Source organism: Aspergillus ibericus, assembly GCF_003184845.1.
Source record: "Aspergillus ibericus CBS 121593 unplaced genomic scaffold BO80scaffold_44, whole genome shotgun sequence".
Classification (NCBI taxonomy): Eukaryota; Fungi; Ascomycota; class Eurotiomycetes; order Eurotiales; family Aspergillaceae; genus Aspergillus; species Aspergillus ibericus.
This window is the reverse complement of record NW_020292142.1, coordinates 56546-83959: the sequence shown is the minus strand read 5'-3', so window position 1 is coordinate 83959 and position 27414 is coordinate 56546. Positions and strand designations below refer to the sequence as shown.

Below are 27414 nucleotides of genomic sequence, written 5' to 3'. Positions count from 1 at the left end.
CCGGTGATCTGGTCGTGCAAGCTCCCAGCTAGTCGACCCAAGCGAGTTCAATCAGATGTCTGTCATTGCACCATTCCCTTGGATGTTCGTGGATCTGGAGGCCCTCGAGACCCCCGCCGATTAAAAGCGGCGGGATTACATTATCGGGGTCTCTATCGGGCATCGCACGTGACCTGGTGTCATCGATCGCCCGATTGGGCCAAAGTCGACGCGGTCTAGAAGTTCCGCCGCTGCGTCCAAGCCGATCAACAGCCTCACTCGCGCACCGCGCTCCCCTCCCACCATGAAATTCTTTATCGAGTGAGTATCGGTCTATTTAGCTAGTCCAGCGGCAGTCTTAGAGCAAACTTTGCTAACCCTATCCATTTCCTAGCGACCTCCCCGTCCTTTTCCCGTATCCTCGTATCTATCCCGAACAGTATGCCTACATGTGCGATCTCAAAAAGACCCTCGATGCCGGGGGTCACTGCGTCCTGGAGATGCCTTCGGGTACCGGAAAGACCGTATCACTACTCTCGTTGATTGTCGCCTACCAGCAACATTATCCGGAGCACAGAAAGCTCATCTACTGTTCTCGAACCATGTCCGAGATCGAAAAGGCCTTGGCCGAGCTGAAGGCACTGATGAAGTTCCGTGCTGAGCAACTGGGATACACCGAGGACTTCCGCGCGCTGGGTCTGACGAGTCGAAAGAATCTGTGCCTGCATCCCTCGGTCAAGCGGGAAAAGAGCGGTGCAGTGGTTGATGCAAGGTGCCGGAGTTTAACTGCAGGATTCGTCAAGGAGAAGAAAGAGAGGGGCGAGGATGTCGAACTATGTGTATATCATGAGGTATGGATCTTGCGGTATGGATCTGGACTATCCCATAACACTTTATGCAGAACCTCGATCTTCTCGAACCTCACAACCTCGTTCCTCCTGGTGTCTTCACTCTTGACGGCTTACTCAAATACGGCGAAGCGCACAAGCAATGTCCGTACTTTTCAGCTCGGCGCATGGTAAGCCCCTCTTATAGGCGACCGCTGTCCAGTCACACTCACATGGACTTCAGATGCCCTTTTGCAACGTCATCATATACTCCTATCACTACCTGCTAGACCCCAAGATCGCCGAGAGGGTATCTCGAGAACTCTCCAAGGACTGTATTGTCGTCTTCGACGAAGCGCACAACATCGACAACGTCTGTATCGAATCACTGAGCATCGACCTGACGGAGGACTCGTTACGAAAAGCGACAAGAGGGGCGAACAACCTGGAACGCAAGATTAATGAGATGAAGAGCTCGGATGCAGAAAAGCTCCAGAATGAATATTCAAAACTTGTCGAAGGCCTACGGGAAGCTGAACAGGCGCGAGAGGAGGATCAGTTCATCTCAAATCCCGTCCTACCAGATGATCTACTCAAGGAAGCCGTGCCAGGAAACATCCGACGAGCGGAGCACTTTATATCCTTCCTTAAAAGATTCATCGAATACTTGAAGACTCGAATGAAAGTCATGCATACCATATCCGAAACGCCTCCTTCGTTCTTAACGCACGTGAAAGATCTTACCTATATCGAGCGGAAGCCTCTCCGATTCTGCGCCGAACGATTAACCTCGCTCGTGCGCACCCTAGAGCTTATCAACATAGAAGACTATCAGCCGCTCCAGGAGGTAGCTACGTTCGCGACTCTCGTTGCAACGTACGAGAAAGGTTTCTTGTTGATCTTGGAGCCGTTTGAATCAGAGGCAGCTACAGTACCCAACCCGGTATTGCACTTCACCTGTTTAGATGCTGCTATTGCCATTAAGCCGGTGTTCGACCGGTTCAGCTCCGTCATTATCACCTCCGGAACTCTGTCGCCTCTCGAAATGTACCCGAAGATGCTGGGATTCAACACCGTGATGCAGGAGTCATACAGTATGACCCTCGCACGTCGATCCTTCCTCCCCATGGTCGTAACCCGCGGTTCCGACCAAGCCCAGATTTCCTCCTCTTTCCAAATCCGCAACGACCCGGGTGTCGTCCGAAACTACGGCAACCTGGTCCTTGAATTCGCTCGAGTCACTCCAGACGGCATCGTCGTCTTCTTCCCCTCCTATCTCTACATGGAATCCATCATCAGCATGTGGCAAGGCATGGGCATTCTCGACTCTATTTGGAACTACAAATTAATCCTCGTCGAGACCCCCGACGCCCAAGAATCTTCTCTCGCCCTCGAAACCTACCGGACCGCCTGCTGCAACGGACGAGGCGCCATTCTCTTCTGCGTCGCCCGAGGAAAAGTCTCTGAAGGTATTGATTTCGACCATCATTACGGCCGCGCCGTCATCAACATCGGTGTCCCATTTCAATACACCGAGTCCCGTATCCTGAAAGCCCGCCTCGAATTCCTCCGCGAAAACTACCGCATCCGAGAAAACGACTTCCTCTCCTTCGACGCGATGCGTCACGCCGCACAATGCCTGGGCCGTGTCCTCCGTGGCAAAGACGACTACGGAGTCATGGTTCTCGCCGATCGCCGATTCCAGAAAAAGCGAAACCAGCTCCCCAAATGGATCAACCAAGCCATGCTGGAAAGTGAAACTAACCTGAGTACCGACATGGCTGTAGCCACCGCCAAGAACTTCCTACGGACCATGGCCCAGCCATTCAAAGCCAGAGACCAAGAAGGTATCTCGACGTGGAGCTTAGCCGATCTGGAAAGACATCGCGAGAAGCAGAGGCTGGAGGAAGAACGAGCCCAGCGTCAAGCACTCGCTCACGATGCAAATGGTGCATATAACGGCGTTCGCAACGGCACGGTTCCCGATGAATTTGATGACGATATTGATGAAGATTTGATGATGTTGGATGCGCAGTGAACTCCTCCCTCCTTATTATTATTTACTGTCTATCTTGGACGCTTGATTTTTGTTCTCCCTCGGCAGTCCTTGCAAAAAATGCATGATACCACGGTTCGTCTGGTGTTTTCAATTCGGTCAAAATGTACAATATAGCAAGGCGTCCTTTCCTAGATAGGAAATGTTCCTTTACCTTACTTTACATGTTTTGCAGCAGAGTTCTATTGATGGCTCGTACTATTCTAAAGGTAGATTCGATCTGCGTAAGAAGAACTTTTTTCTTATTCCCGCTGAAAGACAACTGCAGAGATGATCGTTGGACACGTCAGACAAGAACGGTAGGGAAGGAAAAAAGGAAAAAGAAATAGAAATACAGGAACTAAGATTTTGCACATATACAATACGGACGGACAGAAAATGCAGCACGCCAATTAGTTTACGCCACGGGAGCAAGGACATCGAAGGCGCCGGTACCGACGGTGCCGGTGCGGCCGACGACGATTCGGGCACTGGGACTCTTGAGGTTATCAAAGTCTCTCTCCACGACGGCCTCCTTGAGGTATCCCACCGTGGTTTCGAAACTCATCTTGGCCAGCGGGGAAGAGCCGTCCTTGACGAGACCGTTGCGGTTGAAGGGACGGAAGCCACCGGACTGGGTCATCACGTCACCGATCAGGTTCAGGTGACGGTTGTCAACGGCGATACTGTGACCCTGGAAAACGTCCGACATTTCCTTGACAATGGAGGCACGGGCCGCCTCGACACCGTAGAGGGTGAGCATGTCGTGGATGGAGTTGGTGTAGAGGGAGTGAGGCTTGATGATGTCTTGGTAGTCGCGCATGGCGAGCAGGTTGACACCGTCGGTGATGACGTGGGCAGGCTCGCCCTTGATCGGGTCGGCTTCGACGAACGTGCAGTTGCCGAGGCCGGGGATGGACTGGATGACGGCGTTCCGAGCAGCATCCTCGACCAGAGGCAGGAGGAGCAGCTTGGGGGTCGCAATGTCGTACTGCAGCTGGATTGTGCAAGATCCTCCGTCGCGGGGGTTGAACTTGAACTGCGTGACTTCGTGGTACTTGCCCTTGATATCTTCCTCACGCATTTTGGTGTCTTTCGTGTGGCCGTCGGACTCGTCATCTGAAGCATCGTCCATCTCGACATCGCGTTTCTCACCGGCCTCGTTGTCCTCATCATCATCTTCTTCCTCGTCATCCTGCTGTCGGACCATTTCCATCTCCTCGTCCTCGGGGCCTTCGTAGGAAACCTGGTTGGACCGGTTCTGTGTACCCCTGGCACGCTTGGCGTCGTCCTCGTCGTCCTCGACATCGTCATCAGCCGGCTCTTCTTCGGCATCATCGGCGCGAGGTGCGTCCTGGACAGTGCCAACGGAGACACCAATCTCAGGCTGGGCAGTGGAGTATCTCTTCATAGACTTCTCCTCATGACGCTTCTTGAGCTCAGCCTTGGTAAGCTTGACGAGCTTAGGAATGAACTTGTTCTGCAGGGTGTTCTGCACGTCCTTAGTCGTGATGGCGTATTCCGCAGTGTACTCATCGGCCGGGAAGAAGGTAATCTCGATGTCGTAGACCTTAGCCTTCATGCTGCCCGAGGAAACTCTTTCTCTGACCTGGACCTTGTCGACGACCTCTGCGATGCTGAGTTTGCTGATAGCCTTGGAGAATCTTTCGGAATGTTCCTTGGACATCTCTTCGTTCAAGACCAAAGTCATTGTGGGTGTCATAATATGCGCACTGGCAGTCATGACAATTTCACGCAAACGGGGAATACCCAGCGTCACGTTCTTTGCCGAGTGACCAGCCAAGTGGAAGGTGTTCAGGGTCATCTGAGTGGATGGTTCACCGATAGATTGACCGGCAACGATACCAATGGCCTCACCAGGGTCGACGACAGACTTCATATACTTCATGTGCATGAGCGTGTTGAATGCCTTCTTGCTGATGATACCGTTGACATCCTTCTTCTTGTCCTTCAGCAGCTTGTCGGGATTGGCGTCCTCGTACTGGAAAGAAAGTTGTTAGCCTCAGCCATCTCCTCTTTTCGGGTGCGGATATTTCTTACCTTCTTGAGTGCCTGCGAGAAACTCTCCGAGATACTGCCCAGGTTACCACCGGGGTGGTAGAGAGAAAGGACAGGGTCCATGGCGTCGACCTTCCCGGTCTTGCGCACCTTCTTCATGGCATCCTTATGCCAATTCGTGACCTCCTCCTTCTCCAGGTTGTGGAAATCGCTGGTCAGGTTGACCTGAGACATGATGGAAACGTAGTTCGAGGCCAGGAAATCGAAGTCCTTGAGATGGACCTGCTTGGTGATATCCAAACCATCTTCACCGTACAAGAACTGAACGATCGAACCGTCAGTGGCTTCACGAACCGAACTATCATATTCGGCCCTCAAGCCTTCCATGCCCTTGATCAAACAACGCTGCAAGTATCCGGATCGAGAGGTCTTGACGGCAGTATCAATCAAACCTTCACGACCAGCCATGGCGTGGAAATAGTACTCTTGGGGCTTGATACCAGTCAAGAAACGACCGCAGACATAACCACCAGCCATGGGGTTGGTGTCGAATGCTCTGAAAGACGGCAGAGTCTTGCCGCTGACCATGACAGGTACACGACGACCTTCCAAAACCTGCTGACCCAAGTTGCAAGAAATCAGGTTGGCATTGACGCTTGAACCCTTGGCTCCAGAGATTGTCATCGACTGCATCTGGTTCCACGGGAAAGGCTTAACCAGACCACCTGGAAGACAGGCCTTTGTGATCTCGGTCGAAAGCTTCGCGGTGCGAGCGTTGGAAACACTATCCAAGCCACCCTGCTTCTCATCGTCTCGGAGGACCTCCTCCATACGTCGTCGCAACTCGGCATCCTCATCGGGCACAGAAGTCTGGTCGAGGGTGACATACTTCAATGCAACCTCCCGACCAATGGCAGCCGCTTCGCTAATCTTCTCTTTACGAACGCGGTCGCCTTCAGGGGTCAGTCGAAGATCATCGATACCGCAAGTAAAGGCACGCATGTTCAAGACTCTCGTCAGGAGACGACCGAGGATACTCATCAGCCGTCCGGCGATGGTGTGTCCGTAGATCTCGTGGATGGCATCGACCAGACCACCGGCGGTAGGACCGATCTGCTTCTTATCCAGGATACCGCAAAGCATCTCTCCATCCTTGAAGATGACTTCTCCTTCCTCATTACCTTCACCCCATCGGTCTCCGGGGGTTGACGACTTGCTCTTCAAGTTGAGACCGGCCCTGTCGGAAGGCATGATGTTCTTGAGGATGGTCGTGATGACCTGCTTACCGGTCCAGAGACGCTTCGGCCGAATCACCGCAGGGCCCACAGTTTGAATCCGGTCCGTAATCGTGTGAGAGTTCTCCGGCCTCAAGCAGCTGTACAACAACTGGTGATAGTCGTCCTCATCGAAGAAGCTGTCTCGGCAGGTGAACCACGTTCCCATCGAGATGTGATCCTGAATCAGACCTCTGAGGGGTTTGCCGGATGTGGCGACAAGGTATTGGTGGTCTGCATCCGCCAGCATCATAGCCTCCGAGCGAGCAAGCTCATTCTGAGGGAAGTGCATGTTCATTTCGTCACCGTCAAAGTCCGCGTTGTAGGTGTTACAGTTGGCGTAGTGCATGCGAATGGTTCTCTCGTTGGGGAGAACGCGAGCCTTGTGACCCATGATAGAGGGCTTGTGGAGCGTAGGCTGACGGTTCATCAAAACAATATCACCGGTGGTAAGATGGCGGTAGACCTTCTTGTTGCGCGATCCCTTCATGCGCCAGTTGGACGGGGCGAGCAGCTGGTTGGCCAACGCTGTCCGCTCATCCAGACTCTTGAACCTGAGATTGGTGACCTGGCCGAATTCATTCTCAATGGCCGAAGCACCAGGATACTTGTCCGGACCATTAATGACGGCCTGCTTCATTTCCCAGAAGTTATGGTTGGTCACAGGTTCCGGGTAGGTCAATTTCTTAGCGAAGACCATAGGGACACCGATTTCGTTGGTTTCAATGTTGGGGTCGGGCGAGATGACACTTCGAGCAGCAAAGTTGACACGCTTTCCCATCATGTTCTTCCGGAACAGACCCTCCTTCTTTTCCAGGTATTGCTTGATACCCATCGGGGCGGAGGCGGCGGCGGGTCCGGTAGCGTTACCACGGTCACGGTCGATAAGCATGTTGACTGTATCCTGGAGGGTCACGATCGAGTGCAAAAGGTCGCGGTAGTCCCGCACGCGCGTAGCGGAGTCGGCGCCTGCGCTCTGCCTCTCCTTGCTGATCTGGTTGATGATATCGCAGTTCTTCAAGATCGACGTCAGGGATTGGTTCTGCTGAGCTTCCATGATCTGGCCAGGTCCTTGAGGTGCAGCAGGACGGAACTTGTTCGGTGGCACCAGAATGTTCTTGATGAAGAACATATCTGCGCTAACCCGCGACTCCTTCTTCGGCAATGGGCGGGAGTTATATACAAGGCTCAAGATCTCCTCTTCTTTCTCAAAGAGTAGCGTCATCGCAGCATGCACCTCGGGAGAGGGCATAAATTGCTGGCTCTCGCCAGGAGCCTGTCTTTTGCTCTCAGCCTGGGCCACGATAGCATTACCACGTGCAACCTCTTCTTCCGCTCCATGTGTTTCCGAAGTGGTGCTGACACTGTCAGACACCCCGTTGGCAAGCGCCTCCTTCTCCTTCGAGGTAAGCTTCTTAGCTTGCTGCAGAAGGACCAGGGAGTTCGGGATCTGGAATCCAGCTTGCGCCATCAGATGTCTGGATTTCTCGGCGAGGGCCTTTCGGAAGATTTTGGAAGACCGATCTTTCCGGTATGAGGGGGAAATTCTGTGCGCCCGAATCAGTGGGAAGCCCTCGAAAGGATTTGCGCATATTGGATGTCACAACGTACCCACTACAGCTGGCGCACTTAGAAGGAGAGCCGATGTCCTTGAAAAACTCTCTGACCAGTGCTCGACGCTGCTCCGCAGCCAATGGGTTCTTCGATCCAGCCATGAGACCCTTCAACCTTCCATCTGCCTGTGCTTGGCGGATACATTTCTTGACATAGTTGTTTCTGCGATCGATGATATCGTCGTCGTCCTCGTCCTCGCTGCTGGACCCGTCGCCATCCTTGGCCGTCTTCTTCTTGTCGGACTTCTTGTGTGCCATCGTATCGATAACAGCCAGCTCGTCAACCAAGCCATACTGTAGCAGTCGCAACTTGCAGGTGTAGGTGTTGATGTTGAACCGGGTCATCTGAAAGCGATGGCAGTAGACACACTGGCCCTTGAGTAACCGATACAGCTGATCGAAATGCGTGACATTGTACACATGGACTGGGAGTTCGATGTGTCCGGGGTGACCGGTACAAGACCAGGAAGTCTGACGACATGTCGTGCAGCTAGCTACGGTCAGTTCGATTCGCATCCGCCGCATCGTACGCCATTCGGAGAAATTGGGGGAATCTAAAGCAAAGCACGGGAAAGCCTTACACATGGTCACCCCATGCACCCATCGCCGGATCATAGAGACCACCGGGAACGGGGTTGTTGAAGGAATCCAGCGTCGGGGTATTATGGATTCGCTTGACAGAGATAGCTTTGATGTCTTCATCATTGTAGACACCAAAGTCAATCCCCGCGATGGAGGAGGCCACGGGCCGTGCGAAAGTAGTCATGATTCCCCTGGCAGCCGCTTGAGCGACGGACGACGCTGGCGGTGCAAATCTTGGGTATTCGTCTGGGCTGGAGGCCTGGAAAGCAGAAACGGCGGGATCGTCCGTCTCGACGATGCGAAAAGTTTCACCCAACTTTTTTTCTGCCGTGCGACACCGCCGGGGGGACCCACGCTGGCTCTGGGTCAATCCCCGTGATTCCCGCGCCGGTCGCACTTGCAGCAACTTCCTTCCCTCTGCATTGTTGACGTCTTTGCGCCCGTTCGCTGGCTTTCTCCCCGTCCTTCTATCATCACCAACCTCAGCTGCTCTGCTGATCTTTGTGGGTGAGTGGAGCATTCTTTGTCTCTCAGATCATGGCGGACGTATCAGGCAACATGCTGAAGCGGCCTCACCCCGAGGACGAAGACAAGAACTCACAGAAAAGACCGCGTTCCAATCATGGATCTCCAATGCCCGCCCAAGGGGCGCCCGCCGCGGGCAAAGTGGACATTGAGAAGATGGTGGCCGAAGCAAGAGCAAAGGCAGAAGCTGTGCGTGCTAGACTGCAAGCAGCCAAAGGCATAACGCCATCACCCACACCAGCTGCCTCGAGTGCAAGCCCGACGCCTCCTGCAGCTAGTCCGGCCATGTCAAGATTGGAACAGATGAAAGCGAGGGTCGCAGCTGCTACCGGGCGCGCCAACGCCGCAGCATCTCAGCAACGAATTGTGCCCACGCCAGCACCTCCACCTCCTCCGTTTGAAGATGACGATGATGGTTCGTCGCGAGCTCGGGGTGGTCTGGATGTCGGTCTTCACCCCGCCTTGCTTGCCGACACACTTGAATACCGGGGTGGGAAAGGACGACAGACTTCACAATCGAAAAGCCGACGGACTGAATCTCCAGCTACAGCGGGAAGGCCAGATCGAGCCGGTCTTGATCTATCTGGTCCATCTCTGGAAGAGATCAAGAGCAATCCATACTTCGACCCGAATCTTGGCCCGAAAGCAACGGTTGCGAAGCCACGACAGACACGACAGCTCATCTTTAACCAGAAGGGCAAATACATACAGCAGGCGGCTGCTCTCCGTCGGCAAGCCCAGTTGGAGGCTATGAAAAAGCGGATTGCGGAGAGAGCACGACAGGCGGGTATCGACGAAGACTTGGACGTGGAGAAAGGTTTCCTCGTGCCGGCTCCCCCGGCGATTGAATGGTGGGACGAAGGTCTGGTCGACGGCGAAGACTATTCGGCCATCGAAAATGACCAGAATCTCAAAATCGACACTCCCGATTCGATCATCACACTTTACGTCCAACATCCGGTTCTCCTTGATCCTCCGCAGGAAAAGCTTATGCCAGCACAGAAGCCCATGTACCTTACACCGAAGGAACAGGCGAAGATCCGTCGCCAGCGCCGAATGGCAGATCTGAAGGAGCAACAGGCGAAGATCCGACTGGGTCTTGAGCCAGCTCCTCCGCCAAAGGTCAAGAAGTCTAACCTGATGCGGGTTCTGGGTGAACAGGCCGTCAAAGATCCCACGGCCGTGGAAGCACGTGTGAACCGAGAAATTGCAGACCGTCGTGAGAAGCACGAGGCTGCCAATGCGGAGCGCAAACTTACGAAGGAGGAACGCCGGGACAAGCTTGCCCGACAGCAGGAGAATGATGCTGAAAAGGGTATTTTTATGACAGTTTATCGGATCGATAGCCTCGCCAACGGACGGAACCGCTTCAAAATCAGTAAGAACGCCGAGCAGAACGCGCTCACAGGGGTGTGCGTCATGCATCCTCGGTTCAACCTGGTGATTGTAGAAGGAGGCTCGCATTCTATCAACAACTACAGGAAGCTCATGATGAACCGGATTGATTGGACCGAGAATGCCGGCCCTGGCGCTGTGCGTGAGGGCAACCGGGAGGCCCAGGCTTCATGGCTAGCTGCCGAAGATGAGCAAACCGGCGATCTGAAGGATCTCAGCTCCAACATATGCGACCTCGTCTGGGAAGGTCAAGTCAAGGGGCGAGCATTCCGGAAGTGGCTCGGCGCACGAATTTGCGAAACCGATTCTCAAGCCAAGGATGTTTTGGCCCGCGCAAAGTTGGAAAACTTCTGGGTTTTGGCCAAGAGCGCAAAACAAAGCGAGTCGTGAGCTGTCCACTTGCAAGTATACCAAGACACCTAACATTATCACGCTTTCACACCCAATTACTCCATGTATCATACACCTTAAGACACCTCCCACAATAATTCCGGTAGTGAGGCTATAACACTGTACATGTGCCAGATTGTGAAGATCTAGAGGAAGCAGTAGCGTAACTTTTTATTACCCATCCGAAAGCGATGCCCAGCTCCTAATATGCAACCGAACCCATGACTAGAAAGAAAAGGAAAGTATATAATAACAGCGACTGAACAATAGCGACCAATTCCAGCGAATCATATCATATCATCACGAACGAGGCGGCCCCTGGTTATTGTTGCTTAGTTGCCGCAAAAGGTCCAACTGCGCCTTCACCTGGTCAAAGTTCATGGTAGGCTGTTGCGGTTGTTGTCCCGGCGCTTGCTGGGGCTGTTGCTGCTGTTGCTGCTGCTGCTGCTGTTGTTGTTGCTGTTGCTGAAGAGCAGCCAGGAACAGAGGGTTGATATGCACATTAGCAGGAAGCTGCTGGTATGGGTTGGGTTGTTGGTAGGCCTGCTGGAAGGGCATTTGGAAATTGAACGGTGCTGGCACTGCACCTTGGCCGTAGGGCTGAGGTTGTTGGGGCTGGAAGGGTGCGAAGGGGAATTGTTGAGGGAGAGCGTAACCGCCTTGCTGGGCCGTGGGATACGCTTGCTGGGGGTAGGGGTGGTGTTGCTGAGGTTGAGGGGTCTGTGCTTGGTGCTGCTGGTGCTGATGTTGGTAGTATGGTTGACGGTCTTGATGCGAAGCCGGTTCGTGAGAGTCCCTTGCTCCGGTGCCTCCTCCGCGGCCACGGCCACCCCGGCCGCGGTCAGATCCTCGACCACGACCTCTACCGCCACGGAAGCCGGAGTTGTTTCTGCTCGGGCCGGAGTGGCCATCGGCTTCAACGGGGGCTTCCTGTTGGCGCATCATCTCGTGCAGGTTCTTGGGGCGGGCCAGCGGTGTATATCCATCGTCAGCTGGGTTGTCGTCGTAGTTCAGCTCGCTTTGGTTGAGCTTGGAGGGGCCCGGGGGACCTCTTCTGCCTCTGGCGGGACCGTTCTCGTTCCGGGCGTCCTTCTTCTCCTGGCGTTTTTGCTTCAGCTTGCGCTTGTACTCTGCTTCGGCTTCGTCGTCGGAGAATTCAACCTCGTCTTCGGCGATTTCCTCGTCGTGGAAGTTCGATGCATCGCTTCCCTTCATGCCCTTGAGAGGTTGAGTGAAGACGAAGGTAGAGTGTTCGACGACGTAGAACACGTTGGTGCCCTTGGACAGGCCACGCTCGGTGATGGTGGCAGCAGTCGGATACCGAACGGCATATAGCGGGTTCTCAACCCTTCCAAGCGTCTCGCAAACCACGCCGGCGACGGTCCGGTTCTCCAGGCAAAGGAGCGAGCCGGCTTCAAGCACCTGGTACTCGCCGGTCGTGTTGGCAGCGATCAGGAGGGTGTTCTCGACAATTGCCTCCACATGACCCAGAAGCACAACCTTCATCTCGGGCGTGATGGTGATTTCGGGGATCGGGGGCGCTTCTTCATCGACTTCGTTCGCCGTTCGGAGGTGACCACCTGATTTACCCTTTCCGTCTCCTTCGTCGTCGGAGCCGAGTTCCGCCTGCATCAAGATCCGCGCTTGTTCTTCGGGGCTCAGAATGGGGTAATCTTCGTCGTCATCGTCGCTGTCGTCGGAGGAATCGGTGGAAGAGTCATCGGAGGAGGATTCGTAGGGAGAGGAATCAATTTCCCACTCGGGGTGCTCATCGTCCTCTTCGTCCTGGGCATCTTCCGCGCCATTCGTGGCAGATGCCTCCCCAGGGGCGCTTGCACTTTCGATCCCGGTTGCATTTCCTGACTGTTGGGTCTCCTGTTTCTCGCTGGCGTCCACCTCCATCGCGTCTGTGCCTCCCACAGCAGGCTCTTCCTTGGTCTGCTCCACCTTCTCAGGCTCTGCTGGTGCAGTTGCATGCTGGTTGGCAGGAGCAGTACCCTCGTGCTCACCGGCCAAGGTTGTGGTGCTCTGTGATTCGACCTCCTCTGGCTGCAGATCTTTGAGACTGTCATTGACCAGGTTCAATCCTGGAATCAGTGGGTGGGCATTTGAGGCGGCGTCCGACTCGTTGGCCTGAGTTTGAGACAGATCGGCCTGGTCCTTGGCAGCGCCGGTTTCTGCTGGCGTCCCTGCAGCCAAAGGCGTATTGTAAAAGTCACTTCCATCGTCGGCTGGCGTCAAGGCGATGGGTGGCGTGTCGATGGTGCAGGGTCTTTTGACCGGAGGGCCTTCAATGGGGACATCCGAGGAGCCCGAGGGTTGAGCAAGGGGTTGATTATCACTCATCTTGAAAGCTCCAAGGACTCGCGCAAAACAGTCTCCCAGGACAAGCGAGAGGATGGACTGGACGAGGACTGAAACTGCGCCGGGAACTTTTTTTTGAAAGCGGCGGGTTGCCGTGGCGCCGCCTTATCGATAAGCCGCGCTGCTCGCTTCCTTCCGTCTCGTCGGCCGCCGTCCCCGACTCTTTTTCCGACGCGCATATCACGCCTTCAGCAAAGTGAAGAGAAATCGGATTCCGTTGGTGAATCAATCCCAATGACCGAAATGGCACCCGCCCGGAGGAATGGGGAGGCCCCTACAGGACCGCAGGGGTCGGCGTCTACTCCGCGCACGAAGCAACGGTATGAATCCTCCAGCTGGCATCTTCCATCTACAGTTGCTCATGGTCATGCTACGAAAGGCCGCCGCCATCACCCTTCTACCTACCACTGAACATAACGCTCTATCTCTGCATCATTGCCAATGGCATTGCGGCGCTCTATGCCCCCATTCAGGATTGCGATGAAGTCTTCAATTTCTGGGAACCGACCCATTATCTCGGCCATGGATATGGACTCCAAACCTGGGAGTACTCCCCGGTCTATTCCATTCGAAGCTGGCTGTATGTGTCTACGCATGCGGTGGTTGGTAAGATCGGATCGCTCGCTTTTAGCAGCAAGACTTCGGAGTTCTACGCGATCCGACTCTTCCTCGCGATGGTGTGTGCTGCGTGCGAAACCCGACTGTACTCCGCCATCTGTCGCACCCTGAGCCCCCGGATTGGTCTCCTCTTCCTCATGATCGTCGCGTTCAGTCCCGGCATGTTCCACGCCTCTACAGCCTTCCTTCCGTCCAGCTTCACCATGTACATGTCTATGTTGGGTCTGACGGCGTTCTTGGACTGGCGAGGGGGGCAGAAGACGGCGCAAGGAATTATGTGGTTCGGGCTCGGCGCGATTGTCGGCTGGCCGTTCGCTGGCGCTCTGGTGCTTCCTCTTCTGCTGGAGGAGGTGCTCATTGGCTTTTTTTCGTCGAACATCCGAGGAGTGTTCCTTAGCGTCCTAGATGGAGCTATGAGGTGCCTCGTGATCCTGGTATGCTTCTATGGCGCCTCGAGGTTTCGTTTTATGCTGACTTATTTAGGCTACGGAGGTAGCTGTCGACTACGCCTTCTTGCGCAGACTTGTTGTCGTCCCGTGGAACATTGTTGCATACAACATCTTTGGCGGGGAGGGCAGGGGTCCCGAAATCTTTGGGACTGAGCCATGGACATTCTATATCCGGAATCTGGTGCTCAATTTCAACATCTGGTTTGCTTTCGCCATGGCTGCCGCGCCTCTGTTGGCCCTCCAGGCTCTTTTCCGGCCCCGGGCAACCAGCATGCAGACCTTGCTGAGAACCGTGACGCTCATCACCCCGTTCTATATGTGGTTTGCCATTTTCACCGCTCAGCCCCATAAGGAGGAACGGTTCATGTACCCAGCCTATCCATTCCTTGCCCTCAATGCGGCCATTGCCTTTCATATGGTCCTGTCGTTCATTGGCTCCAACAACCCGAAGGAGCTGGTCGGACGCGTGCCCCCGAAGATCAAACTCGCGGGGGTGATGTCGGTGATTCTTGTGGCCCTCAATGCTGGCCTACTGCGTACTGTCGGTATGATCACCGCATACAATGCTCCGCTGAAGGTGTTCCAGCCATTGGAGCAGCCGGGGGTCGCCCAGCCAGGCGATTTGGTCTGTTTTGGCAAGGAGTGGTATCGGTTCCCCTCCTCGTTTTTCCTCCCCAACGACATGCGGGCCAAGTTTGTCCGCAGCGAATTCCAGGGACTGCTTCCGGGCGAGTTTCCCGATGCCACAGGGTTCTCGGCTCTCTTCGAGGGGACGTCGCAGATCCCCACGGGCATGAACGATCGCAATGAGGAAGATCCTGGCAAATACGTAAGTTCTATTTCTCTCCTATCTCTTCCACATGCTTATCTGCTGAATAGGTCGACATCTCGCAATGTTCCTTCCTGGTGGACTCGGAATTCCCGAGCCGGGAGGCAACCGACTTGGAGCCGGCGTACATCCATGACGAAGCGCAGTGGGAGAAGCTGGCCTGTCATAGCTTCTTGGACGCGTCACAGACGGGTCTTCTGGGGCGGCTGGTCTGGACACCGGATTTGCCGGTGGTTCCAGAGGCGCTCCGACGGAAATGGGGCCAGTACTGTCTCCTCCGGAGACGCTGAGCGGCTAAGGATGGGGTAACGGCGTGGTGGACGCGACGGAGTGCTGTAAATAGGACTTCTCCCCCGGTTGCCCTGGTTTGTATGACGGATGCGTGGCTGCAGCCCTCCAGCTATCTTCCCTGGCGGTGTGGAGGCCTTGCCGGATGAGGCAAAGATATCCCCGGATGATAAGCAGCTTATCGTTTATCACTCTCGCATTCGATTAACTCTTTGGGCAACATGCTGCACCTTGCGCATCGATCTGCATCGCTGGTCGAGGTCGTCCATAGTCTATTCCGTATATATCTCCAAGTCTGGTCCCGCCTCCACCATGGTGGTACGGCCTTCTTTTCTGCCACCTAGAATCCCATCCCAGCATCATGCTTCTTGAACCCTTCCATGGCGGCCAGTCCCACGTCTATAACCTCGCCCTGATCGGGACGATAACCAGTCTCGGCGTCTGGATCATCACCCGGGTCTTCCAATGGTGGACGGCATCCAAACCAGGAGCCTCCCGACAATCCACCCCAGATCTCGAGAAGAAGTCGACCAGGAAACCAGGAGGTGAGCACATCCCAGCTGTGTTCTAGGACCCAACTAACCATCCATATCACCGTAGAATGGATTCCCTCAGACTTCAAGCGACCTCCAGCATCGCCATATCCCAACTGGGACGTGCACACAACCAAGCCCATTCCCTATCGACCGTTTAGATACGGGCCGTAAGTGACCTCAGCCCAACCGCAGCAACAACCAGCAACTCACCCCCAACAGCAAGTACTTCGTCACGATGGGACTCCGCAGCATGAAATGGGACGAATGGATCGGTGAGTCCTCTTCACCCTCTCGACTCCAAACCATACCACTGACAGCTCTCCCACAGAACTCGACAACCACTACCTCCGCTACCACGCCGACAAGGCCCGTCGCATCCAAGAACGAGGCGACAAATGCTGCAGAACAGCTCCCGAAGCCATGGACGCCGCCATCGAGCTCCTCGAAGAACTGTACACACTCCCCCCATCACCACCACCACAACCACTAACCCACCCCCCATCAGGACCTCCTACCTCCCCGAACGCTACCCCAGCATGTTCCGCAAAACCCCCACCGGCATAACCAACCTCCTCACCACCGAAACCTTCAACATCACGCAACGCCCCCTCCCCGAAGACCCCATGACGATCTGCGCGCGTCTCATCCAAGACGACATCGCAATCATGCTCGAGAAACCCGACGGCGAGTACTACCTCGTCGCGGGCGCCGTCCTCCTCGCTGGCTTCTGGCGTCTCGAAGACAAATACCAAATGCGACTCTCGGAAATCCACACCTCCGGCTCCGTCCCCCAATACACCGAAAAGCTCGAAAAAGGGATGATGAATTTCTTCCGGCGCTTGAAACCCGAAGACCCAGTCCTCCGAAACAATTACTTCATCCAGGTGGATGATAATCTCGCCTGGTCGCATAGTATTGGTTCGGAAGATTCGGAGGATGTGTCGTGGAGTACGGCGGAGAGGAATAAGGCGATTGAGAATCATTATTTCAGGTCGGAGAGGCAGTCGTTGAGGCGGTTGCCCAGGAGTGGCGGGGTGGTGTTTACGATTAGGACGTATTTTGAACCCGTGGTCAAGATTGTAGAGGAGGATTATGTGCCGGGAAGGTTGGCGAGTGCGGTGCGGAGTTGGGGGGAGGATGTTAGTCGGTATAAGGGGAGGGAGATGTATGAGGAGGTCTTGTTGGAGTACCTGGATCGGAAGCATGAGGAGCAGGTTGCGAGGGGGTTGGATGTCCGGGGGGAGGAGGAGGTGAGGAAGTATCCGTTTTAGGAGCGTGTATAGATGGGTGGGGTCTATTGTCTATTCTATAGGGGTATATGGTTTATGGATTATGTCGATGACTTTATCCGAGTGCGATGCAGCAATTGTCTTTTGCTGAGTATATAGTTATAGTGTAGTTTTATCCAGACATAATACCAAACACCACACATCCCTATCTATCCTTCCATAACGCCAACACCCAATCAACTACCCCCCCCCCCCACCACCAACATGTATATACATTCACATCTAGAAACAATCAAACATTAACATCATACTCCTCCGCCTTTCTCCCCATGCTGCGTCTTGCATACGTCCACTCCCGCTCCTGTCGCCACGAGCACTCATCCTTGAACTCGCAGATGCGGCACTTCCACGCCTCCATCACCTCGACTCCCCGCGGATCGCGCTCCCCACGCCACCAGTGCATCTGGTCGGTGATGTACGAAGTCATGGAGGTGGGGTCGAAGAGGAAGGACCGACTGCCCAGGACCTTGGGGTGAAGGTCGGCGGTGGGAGCAGAGGAAATGTATCGGGCTGTGAGGAGAGGGGAGAGGATCGTCGGGTATGGTTCTAGCATGCGGGGCTGGAATTCGGACGGGATGGAGGGCGCCACGGAGAGGGAGTCGGGGGAGGGAAAAAAGGTGAGACGGAATTGTTCTTTCATTAGGCTCCAGAGAGAGGTGAGGGTGTTGTGAGTGAGGAGGATGCTGGTCGAGTCCTGGCTGGTAGCGGACTGAGATTGTGATGTAGATGAGGACTGGGAGGAGTGCGGGGGCTGTCGGTGCTCGATGGCGTCTTGTGGGGTGGGGATGTAGTCGGGGTCGAATTCTTGCGAGGCCAGGGCGTCAAAGTATTGGTCGTTGAGGCCGCCGACTTCGCTGATGAAGGCGTCGGTGAACGGGCGGTTGGCGTCCAGGTTGTACCGCGAGGCAAGAAGGTCGATGGTTACGTCGTCGCTGGTGGCCAGGCGGTTGAGCATGTGGTAGTAGAGTTGGAGTTGAAGCAGCGTGGGTCGGAACGAGGTGCTCTTGACCGTTGGGGCAGAGCCTTTGCCTCGCGTTTTGACGTCTGTGAGATAGATCCGAGGGATACGAGGCACGTTGGACTCCTGGCTGCTGCTGACCGAGTCGTCCGCTTTCGGCGCATTGTCCTCCTGCTCGTACACGTCAGACAGGAGCTTTCCACCTCCCGACGCGAGCAGGTAATCCGTCAGCGACATCTGGTACTCGGGCAAGATGGCCCTGGATGCCTCAATATCGGCATAGTACGTAGCCGCCGTCGCCTCCAGCTTGGGGTCTGGACACTCGTAAGAGAGCTGATCGATAACACCGGTGACCAGCTCCCCATCCACCAAGCCCCAGACCTCCAGCTCACGCGTGATGCCATACTCCCTCAGCGTGCGCAATCCCTGGATGATATTCCAAATGCGCAGCGCCAGCGCGTCCTCTTTGGTCGTAATCTCCACCGGAACAGTCATGTAGATCTCATCCTCGAGCGTCTTGTGAATCGTACTGCCCAGCTTCATCGCGGGAGTCCTCCGCTTCCTCCCGAACTTCGTCAGCGTATACCAGTACTGCAGCTCGCACCACGCCGGCGAAATCAGATCCGTGACCGAGAAAGCCTTATGCGGAGGGCGCCGAAATCGTTCCACCGGCGACCGAGTATCCAACTCAGCATTCACATCTTTTATCCGTTCTTCATGACGAGCGGCCTGTCGTTCGCGTTCTTTCTCACGCCCTTCAGTCGAATCCGGATGCTCCACTAAACGCTTCGAGTTCAGTGTCAGCCTGAATCTGTCCTATCTGACAGAAAACCACAAAGATGAAAAGGAGGAAAACTACCAGACGCGGTACGAATGTAGCCTGGAATCGGCGCTGGTCTCGCGCCACCCTGCTGAGATGACCGAACCTGCCATGCAGGCTTCTCTCGCCCCAGTACCCGAGGCACCCGGCTACTCGAGGGAGCCGCATACTGGTCTTCGATGTCTCGAGCGACGGGCGTGACAGCAGGTGAAGGTTGTTGCGAAAGTGCTGGTGTTACTGTTGCTGTTGCTGCAATGGTGGTGGCGTCAGGATCTGGGGCGACCTTGGCGAGCAAGTCGTTCAGCAGCGCCTCTTCTTCCGGGGAGAAGTCAGACCCGTAGTCAGTGCTGCTGTCGCTATCGTTGAACCCGCCAGGGATCACAGGAGTTGCTGAAGAATGGCAGGACATGCCTGCAATGCGAGCGAGGGAATCATGCCGAGCGCGTTGGTTCAATGCAGGAAGAAACGAAGCGCAGTCGCGCGACGGCCAAAGTTCGGGTCGGCGCTCGGATCCCCACGTCATCATCAGCCCATGCAATTCCAGTCGGCTCTTTGTTTGTTTTCACATTGATATAATAAGATGGCTTGTCATTCACAACGTCTCACCATCTTGGGTATCTGCTAACGATGCTAGTCAAGTCTATGTTCTGCGTGTTCTAACCAATGCTAATCTATACCTCAGCAAGTCTATACAAACCAGTCCACCACATGTCTCGGGATATCACACCAACAAAGGAAACAAGAAAGGATCAAAAGAACGTCCGAGGAATCCCTCTATGCATTCATAGCCACCGCGCCCGCGCCCACCTCCACCTCCACCAACGCCCTCTTCTCCGCTTCCACCTCGCGCGCCGCCTTCTGATTCAACCAACTCAGATACGTCTGCCAACCCACAGCAATGACGCCCGAAAAGATACTCCGGAACTGCGGCGCCACATACATGAAGCTGAAGGCCGTAACAGCCGGCCACAGCTTCACACTATTCGTGATACTCGTCGGCAACGCGACCTTCAACCGCTCAAAGGTCTCCTCGAGCGACTTGCCCGTCATCAACGACTGCAGTCCGAAGAAATAGGTACCGAAAACGGGTGTGAACACCGCCTGCTGCACACAGACCTTGGTCAAGACGGAGAGGAGCTTGGAAGAATAATTAAAATGGTGGTGCAAAAACATGAACCTGAATCCCATAAGTCAGCCACCCATCCATCCATCCACCCCTCGCAGCAAGAACATACCATTTATACGTCGGAATCGCACCCCCCACACCCACCGTCAAATGTCGCAGCGTTCTCCACGGATCATACCCCCCTCCTGCTATCGTCTGCTTCTCACCCTCGCCCTCTCCCTCCGAGCCCGACGTCTGAGTATCCGGCGGAAACAACATCTGCGCCCCCAAATCACCACACAGATACACAATAATCGTGCTGACCACTTGCGTGGTATACGGTCGTCGATCCTGCACCCGCGAATACGCCCCCGCCACTCTTCCCACCGGACCAGCCTGGATTCTCTGGAGGAGTGTGCGCGATGCCGGGGCGGCGACCGGGCCCGGCACCGTGGCAGCCGGCTGCGGATTCGGGTTTGGGTTCGGGTTCGGGGTGTGTTTCTCAGGAACGGGTTCGCATTTGGGTGTCGAGGATGTGAGATGGCGTCGGGGATGGATGGTTCGCGGGGATGACCGTAGCGGTATTCGGCGGACGAGGGTGTGCGTGGCGTTCATGGTTGCGGTTTGGGTAGGTATGGATCTCGTAGGGAGGAATATCTATCTCTCCTCGATATAACCCTTAATGTAAAGAAGAGAACGAAAAAGAACGTAAAAAAGAAAAGTTGGACCGGTTAGTTGATTATGAACTAATCCGACCAGCTGACGACGGGGGAATCGGCGGAATCAACGGGCGCAATTCAAGTGACGATGAATCAATCTCGCTCCCAGACACACATCAAACCAACTAACTACGCAGCAGTAGCCACGTTGCGAAGCCAGCGAAAGCACGCACGATAGAACGTATCAACCACTATTCCAGGAACACAGGACAGAAGTTAAGCAGACGACGATAAATCCCTCCTGGTAAAAAAAAGTTCCGAAGTTTATCAGCATCGGCATCGCATAAGCGCGCGGTAGCCGAGGTCAGGTCAGGCCCGTATCTCCGATCGGTCAGAGATGACGATCCGCCCCGATGGATCCGGTAGGCAGCCTTACAGCTGACAGTTTACAGCTTACAACTTACAGCAGGGACCTCCAGGCTCAGGCATATAGATTGAATTATTTCATTATGTTGTGTATGGAGACGTTCTATCGTTCGAGATGTAGAAACAAAACACCGCCATCTATCATGCAAATGCAAGCTAAAGAAAAGAATCAAAAGGGTATATCACCATGCAAGTCGTCTAATAGTCACACCGGTTTTTGGTTTTTTTTTTTCCTCTTTCTCTGTCTGTCCATCATGCACATCTCGCGTGGACACAGTCGTGTCTAGATTCAGGAGTCGGAGTGGGGTAATAAGTACTATAGATTATTCACGAGGTCGGTAGTAGAGGTATCACGGGCGAGGTCGGGTCCCGGGAGGGGATTTATTGCTTGAACGATTCGCGAGTGTTCACCCGGTCGATGTCATAAGGGCTTCCCTCGTACAGCGACTGGTTGGCCGTGCGAGTGGACGCCTTGGTGTTGATCCGGTGCACCGGGGGCAGCTGTTCAGTGCTCGAGTCGGAGTCGCTAGCGTCAGCCTCAACGGCCGGGGCCTCGGTCCGGTCGAACTTCTCCTCCGCCGGAGCTTCCTCCTGGGGCGCGGGTTGCTTCATGAACTGCGCCAGCATGTTGCGCATGAAGGCGTCGGACTCGGCGGCGTACTTGCAACGGGTGCGGATCGCAGCGCCGTACTTGTAGAACAGGAACGGGAACGGGACACAGGCGAGGGCCAGGAATGCCGGGATGCAGGTGGCCCAGTGAATACCCAGGTCCTCATACATGTAGTTGGTGAACAGAGGGAACACGGCACCGAAGATGGACCGCATCACCGAGTTGGCCGCCAGAACGGACGCAGCAAAGATGGTGTAGGTGTCGATCAGGTAAGACAGATTGCTCAGGAACACCAGGACCAACCCAAAACCAAAGGGAGCACCGGCGGCGACACAGGCCATCCAGTGGATCGAAGGAGCGTCGGTCCATGCGAACCAGAAGAGACCGATCGGAACAGCAAATGAGGCCACCATGCATGGAGGCAGACGGGCCTCCGGGGGTGCAAACCCACCGTGTCTCTCCTGTGTCCGAACATAGCGCTTATTGTCGAAGATGTTGTAGGCGACGGCGGCCATCATGCCAACCATGATACCCAAGAACGGCAGACTGCCAACACCCTGGTTCCAGCCACGGTACTCCTCAAAGACAATCGGGTAGGCGTCGAACAACATGTACAGGGTGCCGTAAACGATGGCCATGTACAGAGACAACAGGAACACGATCGGTTCTCTAAAGAGCAGCAGCCACGGGCGGGACAGGGCGACTTTGAAGGCTTGCTTCAAGGTCGTCTTGCCTTGGTCGATGTCAAGCTTGCTCTGATACACCTTTCCAGAGAGCTTGCTCAATCTCTCGGCACGGCGACGAAGAAGGACCGGCGCATAGGTCTCGGGAACAGTAAGCGAGCCGATGATCCAGACGACGCCAGAAAAGGCGCCCAGGAAGCCCATCACCCATCTCCATCCAGCGTTCATGCCCAGGAAGCCGCCAATGATCGGACCCAAAACGGGACCTGGGTCGCAAATGTTAGTTACAGGCGATGAGGTCAGGATGTGGGGGTTCAAACCTACCGAGGAATGGGGCAGCAGCGAACAGACTCGTGGCGATACCACGTTCCTTTGCAGCAAACATATCGGCAATGACACCACCGGCATTGGTCATGGGAGAGGACCCAAAGGAGCCAGCGAAAAAGCGAAGGATGATGAGGGTCGCGGTGTTTTGCGAGCCAGCACTGGCTGCGCTGAAAGCCGTGAGGGCCGCGTAAGTGATGCAGAAGATAACCTGTCGGCCAAACATTTCACTGAAGGGAGCCCAGAGCAAGGGGCCTGTGAATTGTTAGCTATATGCTTGAAAGGCCAAGCCCACCGCAGGGGAAAGACATACCAACTGCGAAACCGAGGACGAAAAGAGAGACACCGAGCGTGGCGACTTCCGTGCCGATCCCGAACTGTTCTTCAATCTCGAGGACACCACCAGTGTATCCGGAAGAGACCAGGGCCACGGCCAGGGTGGCGATGGCCATGACCATGGTAAACGACCATTTCTTTGCTGCACTAAATTGCATCGGATTGCGGGGGTCCTCGGGGAGCCATGTCACCACATAGGGATCCTCTTCCGTGCCCGAGCCAGGGTAGTGATGGTCGATGATCTCCTGGGTGACGACGCCCTGGTCGGTGATAAGGCGCCAGAACGGGATCTTGCGACTTGCAGGCGCCTCGATCACCGAGGGCACACCTTTGTCGCTCGCCATGGGGGAGGATCGTAGTTTGCTCGCAATATGCGGGGGGACCAGAACGAGTGACGGTGAAATGGTTGCGGTGTTGGGGGAGAAGTTGGGGAGCCGAGGTCAGATGGATATGTGTCGGACAAGGGAAGTCCACTGGTCGTACAATAGAGACCGAATTGGGTATGGTCCTGGTCTGGAGATGAGGGTATGGGATGGTCTCACAAGACGAGACGTCAAAGGAGATCAACAAAGCTGATCACAACCCTAAAACAAGGTTAAGAAAGTCTACTCCGTAGGGATGATCCAGGATGGACCCCTGGTTATATATACAGATCGAACGGGCCCACGAAATTTCTGTTCCTTTCTCTCCATGGAGTGCCAAGCAGCGTCACTACGACTAATCGTGTGGATTTAGCCTCGGGATCAACACCGGTTTCAGTCAGAGGGACGGAGTTGAGCTGCGCAGGACGCCCCCGACCCAAGGGAGCACCGCCCACCCGAGTCGAAAAGGGGGGCCGCCGCCGATGTCTGCGCATTACGCTAGACTTATGCAGCGCATTAACTGGAGTGGAGGCAATGTTGAGGGCCTCGAGATTGATCGGGCTCGGCCGAGGTGGACCGAACCAGCCCAGGAGGCTCAGGATCCATGGGCGAATCCGCGTGCCTCGTGGCAGAATGGGGTCATTCAGGACAATTTCTTGCGCAATTTCGTCCCTGATTAGTCCAGGTCCGGCGGTGGGGCATCTCCGTTGGGTAGGAACTATCGCGAGCAGTCGAGCTATCTATCGATGGGAGAGTTACCGAGGTCCAGATAGAGGTTTGTTTGGACGGTGCCTTCTAAACTCTGCGACGGATCAAATGATGTTTGACACTTTGACTCACCAAGCCGCGCGGTGAACTCTGGTAGCTGGTCGAAGGGGTGCGGATGGCGATGAGCTCGTCCATCGCAGGACGAAAAATAGGGCTCTGGCAAGAGTGCTCGGACAAGAATGAATCGGCCTGCAGAACGCCGATCTGGTCGAGAAGTGGCTGTCCGCTGTTGACCTCGGGTCTTTCACAAACAATCTGCATTCAGCATTGTCGCGTACCGACCTGATTGTGGTTTAGCGCCTTAGCGACGGCAGGTGATCCACGGGCCACTAGCCTGATTCGGCATAGGGTGACAATTTCTGCCTGTTCCAGAAGGCCGGCAGGCGGAGGGGTTCCGACGGCATAACACCAGAGGTGACGCCCTGTGCAGCAGTGGCTTGCACAGAGGAGCGAACACTTCAAGTAATGGATCCGCCGCCAGAAGCCACTGCCCGTGGATTCGTCAGGATCAAGACAGCCATCATCATGCCGTACTCTCATTGGGGCGAGATATCCGACGTTGTCTGATCCAAGGATCATTTTGTGGATCACCTGGCTATTTGTTTGTGACAGGCTAAGCGCCAGCTAATCGAATCAATCACCTATAGCCATGGATTAGTCGTGGATAGGTACTCTTCTACTGTGTACCTAGCAATTTGTGCTTGATTGCTAGAATTGGTCGTTTCAGACTTGCAGTCTCCATTGTGCGGGGAATGTCATCCCCCGACACCCATCTCTTTCGCAAGAATCAAAGATCATGGCCGGTGACAGTTCTGTATCGCTGATCATTTATGAATTGACTGTCAATCAAGCGGCAGATGCAGGCCGTGGTCCGTCGGCCATCCCGTCGACCCACCACCCTTAAGGTTTCGCTGTGCTTTGGAGAGGCAGATGAATATTGTCTCAGATAGCACTACTCCGTATCCGTACGGAGTAGCACAAGTCATCCGGAGAGATTACTAATCCCCAACATCAAAGGGCAAAAGAAAGCGATGAAACAGGTGGTCATGGCATGAATGTCATACGTTGCATCCATGGACTCGTGTCCTCTCAAGAAGCATCGCTTGAGGGAATGGTCTGACGAATCTGCAGCAGGAAACACCTGCTCTGCAATCGGTTACACTGACCGATTTTTTGATCCTTCACACTCGTGCCATGAAATACGAGTCAGCCACGCAACGACCCCGGACCGCCATCCGGGAGATCTCAAGGTTGTGATATATCCAACGTCGGGCACACGCGCCTAGGCTCTGATCAAGGTGCCTCATCCTCATTGCTTCTTCAGGCAGCCGGGTTGCAGACGTGGTCTGTGCTTCGAGCGGATTCGGACTTTTCCAATCAACAAGCCGTACTCCGTATCCCGTGGGATATCTATCCGTCCAAAATATCCTAGCCTTTGGGCTGAATCAACATCTGTCGATGGTCCAGCTTACCATTATCACCTGAAATGGATGAATTCCCATTATCTCGATCTTACTGTAGCACTAGCATAATCCCCATGGTCGGCTATCTGCGTGTTTGGCTCGCTCAGCAGGAGTCCTCGGTGACTAGCAGTAGAACCTCAATGGTGCGATATCACTGGGCTAAAGCCATCAGAAGCTGCAGACCCCACTAGCTCTGCTCTATTTATGAACTTGGAGTAGAGAACTTGCGCTGGTCATGGCCGCTTAGCTTGAAATTGCTACGCTGGTTAGCGCGCCTCGTGCATTTGACTAGTCCAGAGTTCACGTTACCGCAATTTCGACGGCAACTCGCCAGCACCAGGTGTCTGCGAAGGGGGCTAGCCTTTAAATTAGCTTGTGGATGTTGGACAGTCTCGCAGCATTAACCTTTAGGAATATGGTTTCCAAAACTACCCTTGAGACAACATATATCAACCTTGACGATCGGCAGTCCAGTGGAAGAATCTCACAACTGGAAAGCACTTTATCAGAATGCGCATACAGTGAACCATCTATACAAGTCCCACTTACTCTGCAAATACTTACTCTGTAAAGGTCATTCAGTGTTAGTGGATACCCAGGCCCTATCCCTACCGGCCCCTGATGCTGTGTCACTGTTGAACCAAGCTCATATCAAGGTACGGAGTAGTTAGTTCTGAGACACGGCACAACCTAGTCTTCCATCGATCCTGAAGTGAACGGCAAGTGTGGCACCTCTTCGACCATCTGCCTAGTGGCGTCTTTCTATACTACCGGGAGAGAACCAGCACTATTGGCAACATCTTCCTCTAAGATCAGTGATAACAAGAACCACAAGATACCTCCCACAGCCCTGACATTCGCTGCGTTATAATGCAAGTTCCCCATATCACAGTTAAACCCGACGTAAACAGTCACGATCCTCGGTATTTTGGACCTATGAGTGAGAAGTAACATCAAGCAGTCAGTCATCTAAACAGAAGAGATAAATTGGGATACAGATTAGATAGAAGTTACCTCAAACATACTTATAATGCTCATGCTGGGATATCCATGATAGTATCAAATGTTCCCCCTCGAGAAAGTTCCTTTCATGAACTATTGAAGAGCGAGGAGGACGGGGGGAAAGAGGGAATGTCCAGAATAGCAAGAGGGAGTGGGACGAATTTAACAGAACCTGAAGCACCTCTAATCGGCCGCGTTCCATCACCTGATCCACTACTTACTGGTACTCTTGACACTAAATGGTTAGAAAGCACTAGGACTAAAGGCAGAGCAGCTGAGATTAATTATTGGTATCCTAATGAGCTATTGAGTCTATCTGTTACTTCGATGTCGGACATGTGAATGTATCGGTTCGGGGGGGTATGTCTCGACCTTCATGGGTCTGAAATTCCATCTCATGGGCGATTCAACTTCATACAGCAAAGAGAGTCTGTATCAGTTATAGAATAATTCATGAACAGCAGTATCAACATTAATGGTTAGTCATTGCCAGGGTTGTCAGGTCCAGGATATGTGGGATCCGAGAGGACACGTGCTATCGTTCCGTGGTGATGTAACATTTACCAAGTGATATTTTCCTAGTTGATGGTCACGACGGACTCTGTGGGACTGGTGGTGAAAGTGGTAGGTTCAGTTTAATGATGGGTGTTGGGCACTGTTTCTCTTCGATTCGCTATATATATTCGCTTTGGCTTTTAAATATCTACAACATGAGTACGCTACAGCTCGAACCGCTGCAATGAAAGCATAAGTCTCCTTTTCGGAAACGTTAGAATTCAAGATACCTCTTTGTCTTGCCTCTTCTGCAGGAACTATGCCATAATATCTCATTTACTTAATTAGCTCTAATTCCAAGCCCGCCTACGATGCGTGTATGATGCGGGTT

The 27414-nt window shown here is 54.2% G+C and overlaps 10 protein-coding genes across 10 annotated transcripts; 4 read left to right on the top strand and 6 right to left on the bottom strand.

The window, feature by feature from the left end:
• Positions 1 to 240: 240 nt before the first annotated feature.
• Positions 241 to 3035, top strand: BO80DRAFT_389468 (TFIIH/NER complex ATP-dependent 5'-3' DNA helicase subunit RAD3). The gene is made up of 4 exons (XM_025717116.1): positions 241 to 300; positions 374 to 830; positions 881 to 997; positions 1051 to 3035. Exons 1-4 carry the CDS (start codon positions 284 to 286, stop codon positions 2842 to 2844), a joined length of 2385 nt encoding a protein of 794 aa, XP_025571808.1. The 5' UTR covers positions 241 to 283; the 3' UTR covers positions 2845 to 3035.
• On the bottom strand, positions 3035 to 8592 carry BO80DRAFT_414467 (DNA-directed RNA polymerase I core subunit RPA190). The gene is made up of 4 exons (XM_025718100.1): positions 8329 to 8592; positions 7746 to 8237; positions 4903 to 7681; positions 3035 to 4843 (listed from the first exon to the last, which is right to left on the bottom strand). Exons 1-4 carry the CDS (start codon positions 8511 to 8513, stop codon positions 3260 to 3262), a joined length of 5040 nt encoding a protein of 1679 aa, XP_025571807.1. The 5' UTR covers positions 8514 to 8592; the 3' UTR covers positions 3035 to 3259.
• Positions 8593 to 8746: 154 nt separating this feature from the next.
• BO80DRAFT_428149 (U4/U6-U5 snRNP complex subunit PRP3) lies at positions 8747 to 10760 on the top strand. Its single transcript, XM_025720185.1, has one exon. It carries the CDS (start codon positions 8963 to 8965, stop codon positions 10637 to 10639), a length of 1677 nt encoding a protein of 558 aa, XP_025571806.1. The 5' UTR covers positions 8747 to 8962; the 3' UTR covers positions 10640 to 10760.
• BO80DRAFT_428148 (RNA-binding snoRNP assembly protein NAF1) lies at positions 10721 to 13040 on the bottom strand. Its single transcript, XM_025720184.1, has one exon. The coding sequence runs from the start codon at positions 12983 to 12985 to the stop codon at positions 10940 to 10942; it is 2046 nt and encodes a 681-aa protein (XP_025571805.1). The 5' UTR covers positions 12986 to 13040; the 3' UTR covers positions 10721 to 10939.
• Positions 13041 to 13246: 206 nt separating this feature from the next.
• BO80DRAFT_458099 (uncharacterized protein) lies at positions 13247 to 16994 on the top strand (the record flags this gene model as incomplete). Its single annotated transcript, XM_025722262.1, has 8 exons — positions 13247 to 13323; positions 13383 to 14055; positions 14105 to 14899; positions 14950 to 15164; positions 15759 to 15890; positions 15943 to 15995; positions 16052 to 16175; positions 16229 to 16994. The coding sequence occupies 8 exons, from the start codon at positions 13247 to 13249 to the stop codon at positions 16992 to 16994; spliced, it is 2835 nt and encodes a 944-aa protein (XP_025571804.1).
• A 250-nt stretch (positions 16995 to 17244) lies between these two features.
• Positions 17245 to 19199, bottom strand: BO80DRAFT_414457 (exonuclease V; the record flags this gene model as incomplete). Its single annotated transcript, XM_025718099.1, is given in 2 exon segments — positions 17245 to 18781; positions 18796 to 19199. 2 exon segments carry the CDS (start codon positions 19197 to 19199, stop codon positions 17245 to 17247), a joined length of 1941 nt encoding a protein of 646 aa, XP_025571803.1.
• A 194-nt stretch (positions 19200 to 19393) lies between these two features.
• BO80DRAFT_428145 (Mpv17/PMP22 family protein) lies at positions 19394 to 20855 on the bottom strand. Its single transcript, XM_025720183.1, has 2 exons — positions 20026 to 20855; positions 19394 to 19967 (listed from the first exon to the last, which is right to left on the bottom strand). The coding sequence occupies exons 1-2, from the start codon at positions 20508 to 20510 to the stop codon at positions 19565 to 19567; spliced, it is 888 nt and encodes a 295-aa protein (XP_025571802.1). The 5' UTR covers positions 20511 to 20855; the 3' UTR covers positions 19394 to 19564.
• Positions 20856 to 20922: 67 nt separating this feature from the next.
• BO80DRAFT_189753 (uncharacterized protein) lies at positions 20923 to 21327 on the top strand. Its single transcript, XM_025714103.1, has one exon. The coding sequence runs from the start codon at positions 20968 to 20970 to the stop codon at positions 21265 to 21267; it is 300 nt and encodes a 99-aa protein (XP_025571801.1). The 5' UTR covers positions 20923 to 20967; the 3' UTR covers positions 21268 to 21327.
• Positions 21315 to 23425, bottom strand: BO80DRAFT_189734 (MFS transporter). Its single transcript, XM_025714102.1, has 3 exons — positions 22911 to 23425; positions 22598 to 22852; positions 21315 to 22539 (listed from the first exon to the last, which is right to left on the bottom strand). Exons 1-3 carry the CDS (start codon positions 23275 to 23277, stop codon positions 21362 to 21364), a joined length of 1800 nt encoding a protein of 599 aa, XP_025571800.1. The 5' UTR covers positions 23278 to 23425; the 3' UTR covers positions 21315 to 21361.
• Positions 23426 to 23960: 535 nt separating this feature from the next.
• BO80DRAFT_189732 (uncharacterized protein) lies at positions 23961 to 24880 on the bottom strand. The gene is made up of 2 exons (XM_025714101.1): positions 24398 to 24880; positions 23961 to 24345 (listed from the first exon to the last, which is right to left on the bottom strand). The coding sequence occupies exons 1-2, from the start codon at positions 24640 to 24642 to the stop codon at positions 24132 to 24134; spliced, it is 459 nt and encodes a 152-aa protein (XP_025571799.1). The 5' UTR covers positions 24643 to 24880; the 3' UTR covers positions 23961 to 24131.
• Positions 24881 to 27414: the final 2534 nt, after the last annotated feature.